This window comes from Pelodiscus sinensis, chromosome 32 (assembly GCF_052426305.1).
Source record: "Pelodiscus sinensis isolate ZL-2025 chromosome 32, ASM5242630v1, whole genome shotgun sequence".
Taxonomy (NCBI): domain Eukaryota; kingdom Metazoa; phylum Chordata; order Testudines; family Trionychidae; genus Pelodiscus; species Pelodiscus sinensis.
In genome coordinates, this window is record NC_143083.1 from 6,460,972 (window position 1) to 6,478,025 (window position 17,054).

General features: G+C 50.3%; 2 protein-coding genes across 2 annotated transcripts; one reads left to right on the forward strand and one right to left on the reverse strand.

Annotated features, from left to right (window-relative positions):
• Window positions 1-1,127: 1,127 nt before the first annotated feature.
• On the reverse strand, window positions 1,128-4,605 carry RPS28 (ribosomal protein S28). Its single transcript, XM_075903133.2, has 4 exons — window positions 4,484-4,605; window positions 4,339-4,386; window positions 3,515-3,650; window positions 1,128-1,257 (listed from the first exon to the last, which is right to left on the reverse strand). The coding sequence occupies exons 1-3, from the start codon at window positions 4,520-4,522 to the stop codon at window positions 3,528-3,530; spliced, it is 210 nt and encodes a 69-aa protein (XP_075759248.1). The 5' UTR covers window positions 4,523-4,605; the 3' UTR covers window positions 1,128-1,257; window positions 3,515-3,527.
• Window positions 4,588-15,157, forward strand: NDUFA7 (NADH:ubiquinone oxidoreductase subunit A7). Its single transcript, XM_075903132.2, has 4 exons — window positions 4,588-4,722; window positions 4,835-4,884; window positions 13,301-13,450; window positions 14,871-15,157. The coding sequence occupies exons 1-4, from the start codon at window positions 4,672-4,674 to the stop codon at window positions 14,965-14,967; spliced, it is 348 nt and encodes a 115-aa protein (XP_075759247.1). The 5' UTR covers window positions 4,588-4,671; the 3' UTR covers window positions 14,968-15,157.
• The last annotated feature ends 1,897 nt before the right edge of the window (window positions 15,158-17,054 follow it).

Consider the following 17,054-nt stretch of genomic DNA (forward strand, 5'->3'; position numbering starts at 1 on the left):
CTAAGCAGGGTGGCCAGCTTTACCTAACCTGGCAACATACCACCAGTGTCCAGGCTGCCTGGTCTGAGCTGGTTTTGTTTGTCTTGTGCTTTTGTGTCAGCTGGAATAATTCTGTCTGCCTTGACTAGACTGGGGCAGCTGGAATCTGGACCCAATACTCAGCTGTTAGGCAGGTCAGCCTCACAAAAAGGGTCCCATCGAGCCTTGAAATGTAAGTCTTCCTCAGTTGCAAGCCTTCACTCTTGGGCTACGTCTACATTGGCATGACCTTGCGCAAATACTCTAACGCGAGAGTTCTTACATTAAGTATTTGCGCAAGAGAGCATCTACACAGGCATGTGCCTTTGCACAAGAGCATCCGTGCCAGTGTAGACGTTCTTTTGCACAAGAAAGCTCTGATGGCCATTTTAGCCATCGGGCTTTCTTGCGCAAGAAATTAATGTTGCCTGTCTACACTGGCCTCTTGCGCAAGAACAATTGTGCAAGAGGGATTATTCCTGAGCGGGAGCATCATAGTTCTTGCGCAAGCAGCACTGATTTCACACATTAGAACGTCAGTGTTCTTGCACAAGTGTAGACAGGCAGTATGCCAATGTAGACACAGCCTTGATGTGCTTTTTAGGCAAAGGCCTATGGAAAGTCAGCTCAGCACTAGCATCATCTCTTTGGTATTTGTGCACTCAGCACTCGCTGCTTCTAGCAGTAGGTCCCGAATTCACAGCTGTGAAAAAGGTGCTGGACTGTGAAAGCTGGTCTATTGGGTCCTTTTCCCCTTTATGCTACAGCTTGCATAAAGGGTGTCCAGAAGCTCTCAAAGTGGGAATCCCAAGCAAAAAGGGGATTGCAGTTGTCAGCACATACCTTTTCTTGTTTAATATGGTTGGCCTCAGCTCAGAAGCGTAGAAATGCAATGGCTTCCAGCATCAAGTTTCAGCCATCAGATGGATCTTTTGCCTGACTATTCAGCTACAAAACTTGTAATGAGTTTTAAATAACATGAGGAACAAAGTAGCTCAGAAGAGATACCTTCTGGGAGGCACCTGCAATATTTTCTCCCCACCGAATTTTGTTTTGCTTACATCACCAAGCTAACATGTTTCTTGAATAACTGAAAGCCAGGAAAAATGTTACCAGAAAAAAAATCCTTTATTTTAGTCACAAAACACATTCCTCTTCATTAAGTCAAATGGAGTAGGTATGAACTGCCACATCTTCATCAGTGGAAATCAGAAATGGTTGTCCTATCAGGCTTGCAATCTGTGAAGAAAGTGAGACTCAGAACTGGATCATCAAGGAAATCACTTCTAGTTACAGCTTCCTTGGCCAGGAGACCATTATGGAAGTGGGAATATCCTGGGCCCTTTTCAAAACAGTTGATTGCCCAGACACATGCCTGAGCCCCAGAAGTAGAACATGCTCCAGAAACAGGCTGCTCTCTCCATTTTACACATTTAGAAAAGACACTACCAGCAGAAACCCAGAACTGCACAACTAATAGGCTCTTAGACCTGAAGCTCAGCCTGGAGCCAGTTTGTATTGGTATTACCATAACACCAAGAGCCCTAGTCACGGATCCCATCATTCATCTCTTGCTCTATGACCACACAAAAAGGCTGCAGAGCAACTTGGAGCAAAAGCTGCAGTGGTTAGGTTGCTCCCAGCTACCACCCTTTGCTGCTGCCTGTGTAACCGTGCATGTTAACCCATGAGCCCAGGTTCACTGGTTAACCTTGTGCATCAGGGCTACTTAACTTTGGAAGCCCTGGAGACCACAATGATACAGCATATGCAAAGGGCCGCAACTTAAGTGTGGTTATATACACATGCAAATACCTTTTCTTACATTGATAGGCATGAATACAAAGATTAAGGCAAGACTACACAACATGAAGGCCCTATTTAAGTCAGTTCTGCTGATATTAATAAAATGCAGTATTTACCCAATTTCCACCCATGATAGCACTTTTAACGAGTAACAACGGTCCAGAAACTACTAAAATGCTTAATAGAAGACCATTTATCTACTCGCTGTTGTGGAGTGTGTTCCCAGTGACAGCCACGTTCAAAGGATCCCACTGGCAGGCCGTGTGTTGAGCCCTGTGTAAACCCAAACTGCACTGCAGGCCATGGGCTGCATGTTGAGTAGCCCTGGTGTACATGGTTACATTTTCACATCCCTAAAAACTACTAGCTCCGTCCTCTGAGGTGTGCAAAGAGGGGCAACCATCACACTCACATGGTCTATATTATAAAAAGTTACTGTATTTGAATGGAAATTCAATGAACTTGGTTCTTCATGAATTGACAAGCAACAACCATAATTTTTTTTATGGATTTTGCAGTTAGTGTAGAAAGACCAGTCATGGTCACATGTCAACTGCTAACTCAATTCTTCACAGTTGAGTTCGAACACAGTAATCATGGCCAGAGTGCTGCCCCCAACCATGAACAGTCACAGTTATATTTAAGGTTTAATCTGGTGCACCACCACCAAAATGTCTGGAAAGACATCTGCAGTAAAACAATGAGTACACCACGCCCTACAGTTGCCAGAGCAGCCCGTCTACAGCATGCCCCCTGTAGCATTGGAGCAGCCCCTTGCCTTAGGCAGGCAGGGGACTGTTCCAGCCCCCACAATTTAAATGGAACTGGTAAGCAATTTTGGGATGTAATAGCATAGTTGATTAACCAATAAACAAAAGCTTTTAAATTAAAGCTATAAAACTACACATATCCCCCTCTCCCCCCCCAATTTTTTTTAGCAGGCAGACTAGCAGCCTGGTTCAGTCCTGCCTTGCAATGAGTTCAGGCCCTATTCCTGCTGTGGCTCTGCATTTAAAGTGTATTAGGAGCCAGGCAGGCAGCCTAGCTCATGCCAAGTCCAGGAGCTCAGACTGTGCCCAGGCAGGAGCTGCTGCCACCCCACACTGCTGCATGGAGTAACAGGCAGCTGGTCTGCAAGGGGATCTGGTTTTTAAACTGACTCCTCTCATGGACCAACTCCTGCCTGGCATCCCACACTGCTACCTTGGATACAGAGGCAGCAGTGCGGAGTGTCAGGGGGCTCCTCAAGAGTGGGCTACACACTGGATGCAGGCCTCACCCCCTGGGACTACAGGATAGTCAAGTAACTAATAAGAATTCATGAGATTACTCAACTATTCAATTAACTGATATTTAACATCCCTAATAAGCACCACTCGGTTATGTTAAGGGTGATGGATACCAATTATCCTTTCACATCTCTACTCTAGAACAATTTTTTTTCTCCCATTTTCAAAAGAAAGCACAAGAATCAAATACTCAGTGTTAAAATTCTTATGGCCTCAAAGCAAACAGCCCTGGGAACTCTACAGAGGAGTCTCAAAACCCAGACATGTACTTTTGGCTCAGACGGGTGTCTTACCCAGAAGCCCATTTTAAAGAAAAAAAATGTTCCTGGCTGGGGGTTTAATGTATTTCAAGAGAAGCTTCAACAAGGGCTTGAGGACGGGCTGTAAACTAAGTGAGTTACCATGCTGTGCAGATCAGCGCAGTCGCCTTGCTTCACGCTCAGACTCCAGCAGTGTCAGGACATCCCCTTCGCGGACAGGCCCCTTCACATTCCGAATGATGGATCTGCTGGTGTCGTCCATGAATTCAACACGAACCTAACAGGCACAGCGGAGACTCAATAGACGTGCTCTGCGTACTCATATTCCTGCTGCCCCACAGGCTTGGACAAGCTGGATGACGCAGGAGGGGCAGGACAAGGGTGTAGAAAAGGGGTGGGCAATAATTTTACATGGGGGGGGCCACGCACTTCAAAAATTCCTGGTGCCACAGGTGCAAGAGGCAGGGCCAGGACACTTCTGTGCTTCCCCACCCACAGAACCCTATTAGGCTGGGGGGGGGGGGGGGAAGCATGTGACGTCTCTGCCCCCCCCCCCCAAACCACCAGCTGTTCTGAAGAGCTGGCAGTTCCCTCCAGGCACGGACCCTTGGTGGTGGGAGACTTCTTGTGTCTCTCCCCCTCCCCCCACCATCAATCAAGGCCTGGGGGTGGGGGGAGCAGGGAAATCCCTCGCTCCCTACCCCCCCGCGGTGTAAGGGGGTGCCCTGCGAAGAGTCAACGCGGGCAGTGGACTAGGCAGACCACGCGCTCCCCACCCACAGGCCGGTTGGCGGCAGGGGCCGAGTCCGGCCCGTAGGGGCCCTTTTACCTCCCCCACCTGGGAACATGGGCCCCAAGGCGGCTTAGTGGGGCGGCGCGGGGCGCTACGGAACTCCCCGCCGCTGGACGCCGGCCCGAGTGCGGCCGACACGGGCCGGCTCGGGGGGCAGGGGGCCCTCGCTCACCTGGGTGCACTGGCCCTGCGAGCCCGTCCGGCCCAGCACCTTGGTCACCTGCAGGGAGAGAGACGCGTCAGCCCGGCCCGGCCCGGCCCGCCCGCCGCCCCCGGCCCCCCCGCCCCCGCCCCCGCCCCCGCCCCGCGCGGCGCACCCGGGCCAGCTTGATGGGCTGCACGCGACTCGTGTCCATGGCGGCTGTCGCGTATCGAGGGAGGGGGGGGTGCAGCCCCTCGCGGCTTTATATAACCCCAGATCTCGCGAGATTCCGTGTGCCCTGCGTCGCTCTTTCCCGGCAGGCCCCGCGCGCGCATCCTCCGCTTGCCCTTCGTAGCGACCAAGATGGCGTCTGCTACCCGCCTCATCCAGCGGCTCCGGAACTGGGCGGCCGGGGTAAGGCAGGCGGGGCTGGCGCGTCCCTGTCCCGCGGGCCGGCCCGGGCTCCCTGCCCGCCCCGGGCCCTTCTCCCCGCCCCAGACTGAGACTCGCTCCCCTTCTCTTGCAGCGGGACCTCCAGACCAAGCTCCAGCTTCGCTACACAGAGATCGCCAGCAGGTACGGCGGGGGGGGGGCTCTCGGGGCGTGTGCTGTGGAGAGCCCCGGGCCCTGCAGTCCCCCCACCGCAAAGAGGGGGGACCCCCCCAGGGACACAGACTGAGGAAAGAGTCTTCACCAGTGCTCCCCCTCATCTTTTCCATCCAGCTGCAGAACAATTATTTTTATGTGCACTAGGGGTATTGGTGAATGCCCAGTTACACAATGAACCCATACACTTGGGTTTATTGGGTTACATGCACCCCCACCTCCTTCTTAGCTGCCTCTCTATCAGTCTGCTTGTGCTGGCTACCTTGGAGCCCCTCTAGCCCTGCTGCCTCCCATAGAGGCAGCAGCGCAGTGGGAGAGCAGGCGGGAGCTGATACATGCATACCAGTGTCATACCAAAATAAAGAACTCTATAATAATGAGGGATTTTATTATCCCCATATTGACTAGATACATGTCACCTCAGGAAGAGAAGCAGAGATAAAATTTCTCAATGGCTTAAATGACTGCTTCTTGGAGGAGCTGGTTCAGGAGCCCACAAGGGGAGAGGCAATTCTCCATTTATTCGTGAGTGGAGTTCAGGATCAGGTCCAGGTCCAGGAGATAACCGTTACAGGACCGCTTGGGAATAGTGACCATAATATAATAACATTTAACAGCCCTGTGGTGGGAAGAACACCTCAACAGTCCAGCACTTTGGCATTTAATTTCAAAAAAGGGAATTACACAAAAATGAGGAGGTTAGTTAAACAGAAATTAAAAGGCACAGTGACTAGAGCCAAATCCCTGAAAGCTGCATGGAAACTTTTTAAAGACACCATAATAGAGGCCCAACTTAAATGTATACCCCAAATTTAAAAAAAAATAGCAAGAGACCTAAAAAAGAGTCACTGTGGCTTAACCACCATGTAAAAGAAGCAGTGAGGGACAAAAAGGTATCCTTCAAGAAGTGGAAGTCCAATCCTAGTGAGATAAATAGAAAGGAACATAAACACTGTTAAATCAAGTGTAAAAATGTAAGAAGAAAAGCAAAAAAATATTTTGAGGAACAGCTAGCCAAAAACTCAAAAAGAAATAGCAAAATGTTTTTAAGTACATTAGAAGCAGGAAGCCTGCTAAAAAAACCAGATGATCGAGATATAAAAAGAGCAATCAAGGACAATAAAGCCATTGCAGAGAAAGTAAATGATTTCTTTGCTTCAGTCTTCACAGCTGAGAATGTTAGGGAGATTCCCAAATCTGCACCGTTCTTTGAGGGTGATGAATCTGAGGAGCTGTCCTGGATTGAAGTGTCATTAGAGGAAGTATTGGAACAGATAGAAAAACTTAAAGTTAACAAATCACCGGGACCGGATGGCATTCATTCAAGGGTTCTAAAAGAACTCAAATGGGAAATTGCTGAACTATTATCTGTGGTTTGTAACCTATCCTTTGAATCAGCTTCCGTACCTAATGACTGGAAGGTAGCCAACATGACACCAATATTTAAAAAGGGCTCTAGGGGTGATCCTGGCAATTACAGACCGGTAAGTGTAACTTCAGTATCGGGCAAATTAGTTGAAATAATAGTAAAGAATAAAATTGTCAGGCACATAGAAGAACATAATTTGTTGGACAAAAATCAACATGGTTTCTGTAAAGGGAAATCATGTCTTACTACTCTATTAGAGTTCTTTGAAGAGGTTAACAAACATGCAGACAACGGGGATCCAGTAGCTGTAGTATACAGGCAGTCCCCGGGTTACGTACAAGATAGGGACTGTAGGTTTGTTCTTAAGTTGAATCTTAAGTCGGAATTGGCGTCAGCCGCTGCTGAAACTAATCAATTTCAACCGCGGCTGAATCTGGATGCCAGTTCTGACTAACATACAGATTCAACTTAAGAAACAGGGCTTCCTGTAGTCAGCCGCTTGTCAGTTTCAGCAGCGGCTGACTTGGGGGCGCCTGGGGCAGAGCAGCTGGGGTGCTGCTGGGTTGCTCCAGTAGAGCGGCTCCTCGGCGCTACTGGAGCAACCCAGCAGCACCCTAGTTGCTTTGCCCCAGGCGTCCTGATTCAGCCGCTGCTGAAACTGACCAGCAGCGGCTGAATCAGGACGCCTGGGGCAGAGCAGCTGGAGTGCTGCCGGGTTGGTCCGGAGCGGCGCTGCAGGACCAACCCGGCAGCCCCCAGCTGCTCTACCCCAGGGGCAGGCAAGAAAAGCCTGGTTTGCTGGAGGGGGGGGGCACTAGCTGCACCCACCCCCCCAGCAGACCAGAGAGACGGGGGTGGCGGGACCGCCCAAGTCCTCCACGGCTTTGCTCCGTCTCCCTGGACTGCTGACCTGGGAGACACGGAGCAAAGCCGCAGAGCACGCGGGCAGCGGGACAGTCCAGGCGCGCCGCGGCTGTCCCGCTGCTGGCGTGCTCCAAGGCTTTGCTCCCCGTCTCCCTGGTCTACAGGGAGACGGGGAGCAAAGCCTTGGAGCACACCCGCAGGGGGACAGCTCAAGCGCGCGCCTGGGCAGTCCCGCTGCGGGCGTGCTCCAAGGCTTTGATCCCCATCTCCCTGCAGACCAGGGAGACGGGGAGCAGCTTTTCTCGCCCCGGAGGACGGGGGCTGCGGACCGCGGCGCATCTGGGCATCCCGACGCTCCCATACTCCGGGGCGAGAAAAGTCCCATTCGTAACTGCGGATCCGACATAAGTCGGATCCGTGTAACTCGGGGACTGCTTGTACTTAGATTTTCAGAAAGCCTTTGACAAGGTCCCTCAGCAAAGGCTCTTGTGTAAATTACGTTGTCATGGGATAAGAGGGGAAGGTCCTTTCATGGATTGAGAACTGGTTAAAATATAGGAAACAAAGGGTAGGAATAAATGGTAAATTTTCAGAATGGAGAGGGGTAACTAGTGGTGTTCCCCCAAGGGTCAGTCCTGGGATCAATCCTGTTCAACTTATTCATAAATGATCTGGAGATAGGGCTAAGCAGTGAGGTGGTAAAGTTTGCGGATGATACTAAACTGTTTAAGATAGTGAAGACAGAAGCAGACTGTGAAGAACTTCAAAAAGATCTCACCAAACTGAGTGATTGGGCAACAAAATAGCACATGAAATTTAATGTGGATAAGTGTAAATGCATGTTGGAAAAAATAACCCCAACTATATATACAGTATGATGGGGGCTAATTTGGCTACGACAAATCAGGAAAGAGATCTTGGAGTTATCGTGGACAGTTCTCTGAAAACTTCCACACAGTGTGCAGCGGCAGTCAAAAAGGCAAATGGGATGTTAGGAATTATTAAGAAAGGGATAGAAAATAAGACACGGAATATCTTACTGCCCCTGTATAAAACTATGGTACGGCCACATCTTGAATACTGTGTACAGATGTGGTCTCCTCACCTCAAAAAAGATATTTGGCCTTAGAAAGGATTCAGAAAAGGGCAACTAAAATGATTAGGGGTTTGGAATGGGTCCCATATGAAGAGAGGTTAAAGCGACTGGGACTTTTCAGTTTAGAAAAGAGGAGACTTAGGGGGGATATGATAGAGGTATATAAAATCATGAGTGGTGTGGAGAGGGTGAATAAAGAAACATTATTTAATAGTTCCCATAATAGAAGAACTAGAGGACACCAAATGAAGTTAATGGGTAGCAGGTTTAAAACTAATAAAAGAAAGTTCTTCCTCACATAGAGTGTAGTCAATCTGTGGAACTCCTTGCCAGAGGAGGCTGTGAAGGCTAGGACTATAACAGAGTTTAAAGAGAAGCTAGATAATTTCATGGAGGTTAGGTCCATAAAAGGCTGTTAGCCAGAGGATAGAAATGGTGTTCCTGGCCTCTGTTTGTCAGAGGCTGGAGAAGGATGGCAGGAGACAAATCGCTTTATCGTTGTCTTCGGTCCATCCCTTCTGGGACACCTGGTGCTGGCCACTGTCAGCAGACAGGCTACTGGGCTAGATTGACCTTTGGTCTGACCCAGTACGGCCGTTCTTATGTTCTCTTGTGTTGGTCAGAGGCGGGGCGGGGGGCAGACAGGAGCCAGTTGTGAGCACTGGTGCCTGCGTTCCCCTTTGTGTAAATGTGTAACCGATTTAAAATTAAGCAGTTATAAATTTATAGAAAAACCTCATTTGTTACCATCCCTAATGTGCACTAAGGAGGGATGTTAAAATGGTAACTGTATAACTGCTGAAAATATGCTTTATACTGCAGAGCCTGCAGTGAAGCATCCTCAGGAGTGGGGCTGACAGCCCTTGATGGCTCCACTCCCATAGCAGAACCTCCTCTCTAGGAGCAGGGAAGAGTTTAACTGATAACATTAACCAGTAAGCATCAGCTAATCGATTAATGGGTTAAACTCTGACATTCCCTTGCCCTGAGTCATGTGCAAATGGGCACCACTTGCTGAAACTAAAATCCTAGGGCTGTGGACACACTGGTAATCAGTTGTGTGGCCACTCAGGACAGATTAAAATGCTGCACAAGTGCCCAGTTTACAGAGATCCTTACCAATCTTTTAATGGGGGGCTACTCAACATGCACGGCCTGCATGGTGCAGTTTTGACTTATATGGGGTTCAGCATGCGGCCTGCGGGTGGGATCCTTTGACATAGTCTCCACTGGGAACATGCTCTACAATGACGAGGTGTCTCCCAGTCAGGGTGAGCATTGAAACACGCAAGTAGATGGGCTGGCTGGAACAGACAGGTACAGGATGTCTGCCTGACGAGGAGGTTCTGGGAGTGCAGGGGCATTGTGGGAAGTGCTTTGTATTTATGCGTCAGTGTGAAAGAAGTTATTTGCATATATATTTGTATGTATATGCAACCACACTTACATAGCAGCCCTTGGCATGTGCTGTGAATATCATTGTGGCTTCAGGAGCTTCCAAAGTTGAGTAGCCCTGCTTTAATGTATAGGAGCCTTAAACATCACAATAAGAGAGCAAACAAACTTTGGACATTTTCATGCTAGTTATTAATATCTTATTGCTACTGATTTCAAAACAAATCTCAGGAACTATGAAGGTTGAGAGAGACCTTCAAAGGTAGAAAAATGGATTAGTGCTATTACAAATAATTTAAATGCTCGAGAAGCATATTGGATTTTTAAGATTATGCTTCAGCCAACCATTTATCATGTAGGGACTAAAAGTGTTCAGATCCGTGTTTGAGATTTCTATAGAGTACAAAAACCTGGACAGTCCTGATATTTCTAAGGCAAATAATAAAACTGTAAAAACCCCAAAAGTTCTCCAATCTTTTTATGCTTCCTAAAGAACCAAAACATGTGGGGGTTTTCTTTTGTTGGTCACACTTAAGATTTCAGTAGCAATGTTAGCTGTCTGTTCTCAGCAGCAGCTATACTCATTTTCCAGCAACTGGAATTAATTTGTGGCTTTCTGCCTGTGGGCTGGAGCCTAGTAATGATACAGGCAGTCCCCGAGTTACGCGGATCCGACTTACGTCGGATCCGCAGTTACGAACGGCGCACTTCCTCTCCCTGGTCTCCAGCAGACCAGGGAGAGGAAGCAGAGCGGTGGAACGCGCGGCCAGCTGACAGCCCAGACGCGTCTGGGCTGTCAGCTGGCCGCCAGTTCCGCCGCTCTGCTCTGCTCTGCTCTGCTCTGCTCTGCTCCCCTCTGCTCTGCTCTGCTCTGCTCTCCCTGGTCTGCAGACCAGGGGGCGGGGGAGAGTAGAGCGGAGCACGCGGCCAGCTGACAGCCCAGACGCGTCTGGGCTGTCAGCTGGCCGCTCGTTCCGCCGCTCTGCTCTGCTCCCCCTCCCCCTGGTCTGCAGACCAGGGGGAGGGGGAGCAGAGCGGAGCACGCGGCCAGCTGACAGCCCAGACGCGTCTGGGCTGTCAGCTGGCCGTGTGTTCCGTGGCTTTGCTGTGCTCTGCTCCCCCTCCCCCTGGTATACAGACCAGGGGGAGGGGGAGCAGAGCAGAGCAAAGCCGCGAAGCCCGAGGACAGCAGGATAGCCACGGCGCGTCTGGGCTGTCCCGCTGCCCGCGTGTTCCGCCGCTTTGCTCCCTGTCCCCCTGGTCTGCAGACCAGGGGGACGGGGAGCAAAGCAGAGCAAAGCCACGGAGCCCGAGGGCAGCAGGATAGCTACGGCGCGTCTGGGCTGTCCCGCTGCCCCCGTGCTCCGCGGCTTTGCTCCGGACGCCTGTGGTACAGCAGCTGGGGCGCTGCCGGTTGGTCCCATAGAGCCGCTCTGGGCGCCACTGGACCAACCCAGCAGCACCCCAGCTGCTCTGCCCCAGGTGTCCCCAAGTCAGCAGCTGCTGAAAATGACCAGTGGCTGACTACAGGAAGCCCCTGCCCCGGGCTTCCTGGAATCAGCCGCTGATCAGTTTCAGCAGCAGCTGACTTGGGGATGCCTGGGGTTCTTAAGTTGAATCTGTATGTAAGTCAGAACTGGCGTCCAGATTCAGCCACTGATCAGTTTCAGCAGCGGCTGAATCTGGACGCCAGTTCCGACTTACATACAGATTCAACTTAAGAACAAACCTACAGTCCCTATCTTGGACGTAACCCGGGGACTGCGTGTACTTCAACTACACGTATTGGTTAATCCTATTGAATACATGCACCCTCCCCCCACACCCTATCTCTATATTGGTGGCGGCAGGGGGAAGGAGTGGGAGCCAATGCCCATGAGGAATTGGCTTTAAGCAAGTCAGTCTGCTAAAAAATTACTGGTGCAGGGGAATGCGTGTAGTCTATAGCATTAACCCAGTGGTCCCCAACCTTTTGGGGCTGCCAGGAGCCCGGGAGCGGGGCTGCTCAAGCGCCACCCATCTAGGGGGGTACCACGCATGCACTGCGCACAGGGCCGGATTAAGGGGGAGACTAGCCTGGCAGCTGCGGGGGGCGCCTGATGGCAGCTGTAAGGGGCGTCGCATGCCCGGGGGCCGTGCGGTGCCCCTTCGAGCTGTCATCAGGCACCGCGCACCCAACTGCAGCTGTAAGGTACGCAGCACGCCAGGGGCAGAGCCGAGCATGCATCGCGCGCCCACTGCCTGGGGCGCAGGAATGGCTCAAGCTGGCCCTGCCATGCCCGGGGTTCAGGGCGCAAGAATGGCTTGGGCCAGCCCTGGTCACTTGGTGGGCGCACACATGCCCCGGCTCTCCCCTGGCCACTGGGCAGGGCCAGGTTAAGGCGTGGCCTCCCTGGCCTGCCCCGGGTCTCTGCCTTCCAGCTGTCAGAGGGTGGGGAGTTGGGCTGGACCAAAGCTGGGCTGGCTCTATCTTTCTGGCAGGGAGTGGGAAGGGAGCGCTGCTCCTGGCCCTCTCCCTCTGGCCACAAGGGGGGAGGCCACATGGCTCTGGCCCCTTGCTGGTAAGGGTGCCCCCAGACCATCAGTGATGCCACACAAGTTCTGCGCACTGCCTACCCAAGCCCCCACAAGGCTTTGCAGCTCCCGCACCCCCCCCTGCAAGGCCACGTGGTTCCCACGTCCCTGCTCCCCCCAGAACCCCATCCTCAGAAGTTCCCATGCCTCCACTCACCACACTCGAGCTCTCATGAGGCTGCGCAGCTCCCCCACGCCACCAAGCCCCCACAGCTCCTGCATATCCACCTTCCCCCACACAAGCCCCTGCAATGCTGTGTGGCTCCCGCATTCTCCTCCCCCCAAAAGTTGCACGGCTCAAACATACCCCAGCCTCAAAGAGGTCACACAGCTCCCATGCCCCTCACCCGAGTCCACTACCCCGCACAGCAGAGGAGCCATGCAGTTCAATTTAAATTCCAGAAGCTCCTATCCACATGGTGGCTGCTGGAGGGATGCTCAGGGGCTGGCAGTGTTTGTGGGAGGAGTTGACTGCTGGCCCATGCTCACAGAGCTGATTGGGGGTGGGGAGAGGCATCAAGGTCTGGATGCAGGGAGAGGGTTTAACCTCCAGCTTGTGTGCCATGGAGCCAATAGGGGATCATGGGGTTGGGGAGGGGACAAAGTAGGGCAGCTGTGTGGCCTCATCCCAGAACGCTGAGGAGTGGGAAATCCGCATGCCCTGGGTGCCACACAGCCTGTGGCTCCTGCCACCCCAGGCTTTGCCAGGGCAGGTCAGAGAATGGGGGAGGCTGCTTGGCTTCACGGCTCCCACGGAGCATGGGGAAAAAGAAGGACCAAATGGCTGAGGGCAGAAGAAGGGGCTGCGGGACGCAGAGTAACATTACTCTGTTGCCCTGCAGGAAAAAACTTCTTAAAGTATAGTAAGATATTCATGACTCCAGTTCTGTATTTATAGCCGTGACTGTCTAAGGCATTCTGTGTTCATTCTGTAGTCTTGGAAGGTGGCTCAAGATGTAATGCTAGTGTGTCCTATATGCATAATACCACAGTGCCATCATAGTCCACTCAAAAGTAACACTGAGAATGTGGTTCTCACTTAGCATGGTGTGTGTGTTGATTCTTTGTTTTGATTCTTTGCTGTTTAGAACTCAGCCACCCCCTAAACTACCAGTGGGTCCCAATCACAAGTTTGCAAATAACTACTACTGTACTCGTGATGGACGCAGGGAGTCCTATCCTCCAGTTATTGTTGTGTCTCCACAGAAATCCCTTGCATCAGGTGCTCAAGGTGTTAGGTAAGTCCTATTTATTCTGTGATCTGCAGCCATCCTACTTCTGGCTTAAGAATAAATAAAAAAGTGATAGAAAATAAGACACAGAATATCTTACTGCCCCTGTATAAAACTATGGTACGGCCACGTCTTGAATACTGTGTACAGATGTGGTGATCTCACCTCAAAAAAGATATTTTGACTTTGGAAAGGGTTCAGAAAAGGGCAACAAAAATGATTAGGGATTTGGAACGGATCTCGTATGAAGAGAGATTTAAAAAGACTTGGACTTTTCAGCTTAGAAAAGAGGAGACTAAGGGGGGATCAGACAGAGGTCTATAAAATCATGACTGGTGTGGAAAAAGTGAATAAGGAAAAGTTATTTACTTATTCCCACAATATAAGAACTAGGGATCACCAAATAAAATTAATAGACAGCCGTTTTAAAACAAACAAAAGGAAGTTTTTCTTTACTCAGCCTGTGGAACTCCGTGATAGAGGATGTGGTGAAAATGAGGATTTTAATAGGGTTCAAAAAAGAACTAGATACATTCATGGAGGTTAGGTCCATCAGTGGCTGTTAGCCATTTATGGGTAGCAGTGGTGTCCCTGCCTCTGTCTGGAAATGGGTGACAGGAGAAGGATCACATGAGAATTACCTGTTGTGTTCCCTCCCTTTGGGGCATCCGGTATTGGCCACTGTCAGCAGAGAGGATTCTAGACTAGAGGGACTTTTGGTCTAACCCAGTATGGCTGTTCTTATGATATTGTGATCTTCCAAGCTAAGCAGGGTCAAGTCTGTTCTGTATTTGGCTGGTGCATGACTATAGAACACATTCCTGCTGTGATAAATGGTCTTGACTGTTTGGTAGGTGTCACTGTGAAGGAATGGATTACTGTGTAGTGTCTATTTACCTTCTGTAGGCTAAGCAGGGATGTTAAGGTTGGAAATATGTTCCCTAAAATGTTCTATATTAATGAAACCCTGTTTTTAGGGGGCTGGAGCATATGACTTACAAGGAGAGGCTGAGGGAGTTGGGTCTGTATAGTCTGCAGAAGTGAAGTGTGAGGGGGGTTTTGATAGCAGCCTTCAACTTCCTGAAGGGAGGTTCCAAAGAGGATGGAGAAAGGCTGTTCTCGGTAGTGACAGATGGCAGTCTCAAGTTGTGGTGGGAGAGGTCCAGGTTGGAAATTAGGAAAAACTATTTCACTAGGAGGGTAGGGAAGCACTGGAATGGGTTACCTAGGGAAGTAGTGGAGTCTCCATCCCTAGAGGTGTTTAAGTCTCGGCTTGACAAAGCCCTGGACGGGTTGATTTAGTTGAGATTGGTCCTGCCTAGAGCAGGGGGCTGGATTTGATGACCTGAGGTCTCTTCCAGCTCTGATTCTGTTAAATATTGATTGATTGTATAAACTGAAAGTTCATTCTCTGTCTGTCCCCCAGCTCGGACTGTGCAGTAGCAACAACCAAGAGAAACCCAGTGACACCAGGAGTTCCACTTGAGAAGTGGGAGCTGTCCAAAGATCAACCTTACCTGTGACCTGGCCAAGTATGAAGAGAAGTTTGAATAAGATTGGACTTCATATGATTAACTGAAAAGAAGCAGCCTGGCTGGAGATCCAGGGATAGGGCTCTAGCTTCAGTAATGCTGTACAGAATTTAGCCTATTGGAAAGGAGACCATCTTGCTGGGCATGACTCATTAAACGTATTTATCTAATCTATTCTCAACCCTTGCTCTTTTTAGAGCTTCCTTTATTCAAGCAAAGGTTCATAGTAAACTTGTGTGTTCTGGAAATGAGGTACACAACCTTGAGCTGTGAACACATGAGATGTCACAAGCTAAGCTAAATAGACTTGATCCTGGTCAGTCCTGGGATAAATCCTCAAAACACAGGTGGGTATACAAATTAGATGTGGTGCTACTTCCCTCTGAAGCATTACTAAAACAGTGCTCAGTATGGTGCTATAAGATGCAACTCTGCAAAAAATGCCATAATGAAAATGAGATTTACAACTCTGAGCTTTATGCAGTATTGTTGTAACCACTTTGGTCCCAGGAGAGACAAGGTGGGTGAGATAAGTATCTTTGATTGGACTAACTTCTGTTTGTGAGAGACAGTGGTCTACAACTTTTTAATCACAAGATCACTTTTTCAATTTAAGTGCAATGTAAGATCTACCTCAAACCCAAATACCCTTGTCCCACTTCCTCCCCTTCGAGTCCTCACCCTGCTTACTCCATCCCCCAGCCTCATTCACTTTCACCAGGCTGGATAAGAGGGTGGGGAGCAGGCTCTGATCTTGGGCCAAGGAGTTTGGAATGTGGGAGGGTCTCCTGGCTTAGCCCAGGGTCGGGAATTGGAGTCCAGGAGGGTTTTCAGGGTGCAAGCTCTGGGAAGGAGTTTGAGTGCAAGAGAACTCACATCTGGGGCAGGAGATGGGATGCAAGTGAGGGTTCAGTTAGAGCCTGCTTCCTGAGATGGCTTCCAGGTGGTGGAGCAGTGGAGTTAAGGCAGGCTTACTTCTGCCCTGGCCCTGCACCATTCCTGAAAGCAGCTGGCATGTACAGCAATGGCTCCATGGTGCCATGTGCTGCCCCTCATCTACAGGCACTGAACCCACAGCTTCTACTGGTCACTGTTTCCCTGTTATTGATCAATGGGAGCTGCAGGGGTGGTGTCTGCAGGTAAGGACAGCATGTGGAAACCCCCTGCTTTACCTTTCCAGGAGCAGCAATTATAGGGATAATTACTCTAGCCATGACTGGCTAGGCATTTTAGAACTCACTACTCAAGGCATAAGAGAAATTAAAATCATGGAATGCACAGACAAGTCAAAAACCAAAAATAACACTTTTTACTGCTTGCAAAGTGTAACAACCACTCCCCATGTATGTGTTGGGTTGGGAGATGACTGTGAAAGACAGTGTGTGAGAGAATAACACCCACACAGTGAGTGTGACAGACTTGCATTACTAAATTTCCTCCATCCCCTTCTCCTGTGTGTATATAGGATACAGGATGGGCGGAGGAGAAACTCCTGACATCAGCATCCCTCCTCTTGTCCCTCCCACGCCCTGCACAGCAAAAAGGAGGTTCCTGGGGGCAGCTCCAAGGCAGAGGGCAGAAGTGGTAGGGCAACTGGAGTGCCAGTGCTTGACAGCTTGGCCAAACCAGTCAGGATCATATGTTAGGCACCAAGATCTACTGGTTAGATCCTAATCTTATTAGTTGGTAACCACAGGTGTGAGAGAAGCTTTTGAGTTTACACAGTATTACCTGTACCTGAGGAGCAGCCCCTGCCTGCAGCCCATCATAGGTGGAGAGTTGGGCCCTCATGTGGAACTGTTGGGTGCTGGCAGCCCTGTGCAGAGCTGGAAGCAGCTGGTCTGGAACAGCCCCTGCTTGCAGTAAGAGGGCTGCTGCAGCCATGGCTGGGGTGGGGAGTATCCCATGGTGGGTTTGGGAGCCACTCCAGCCCAACTGCGCTGGAACAGTCCCCCCTCCCCCACCACCATGCCTCCAGTTTAATCAATTAACCAGTTAAACTTACCATTTAACATCCCTAGTTTGTATACATTTACATCTGCCCCTACACCACTGTAGCACTTAGTGAAGGCACTACC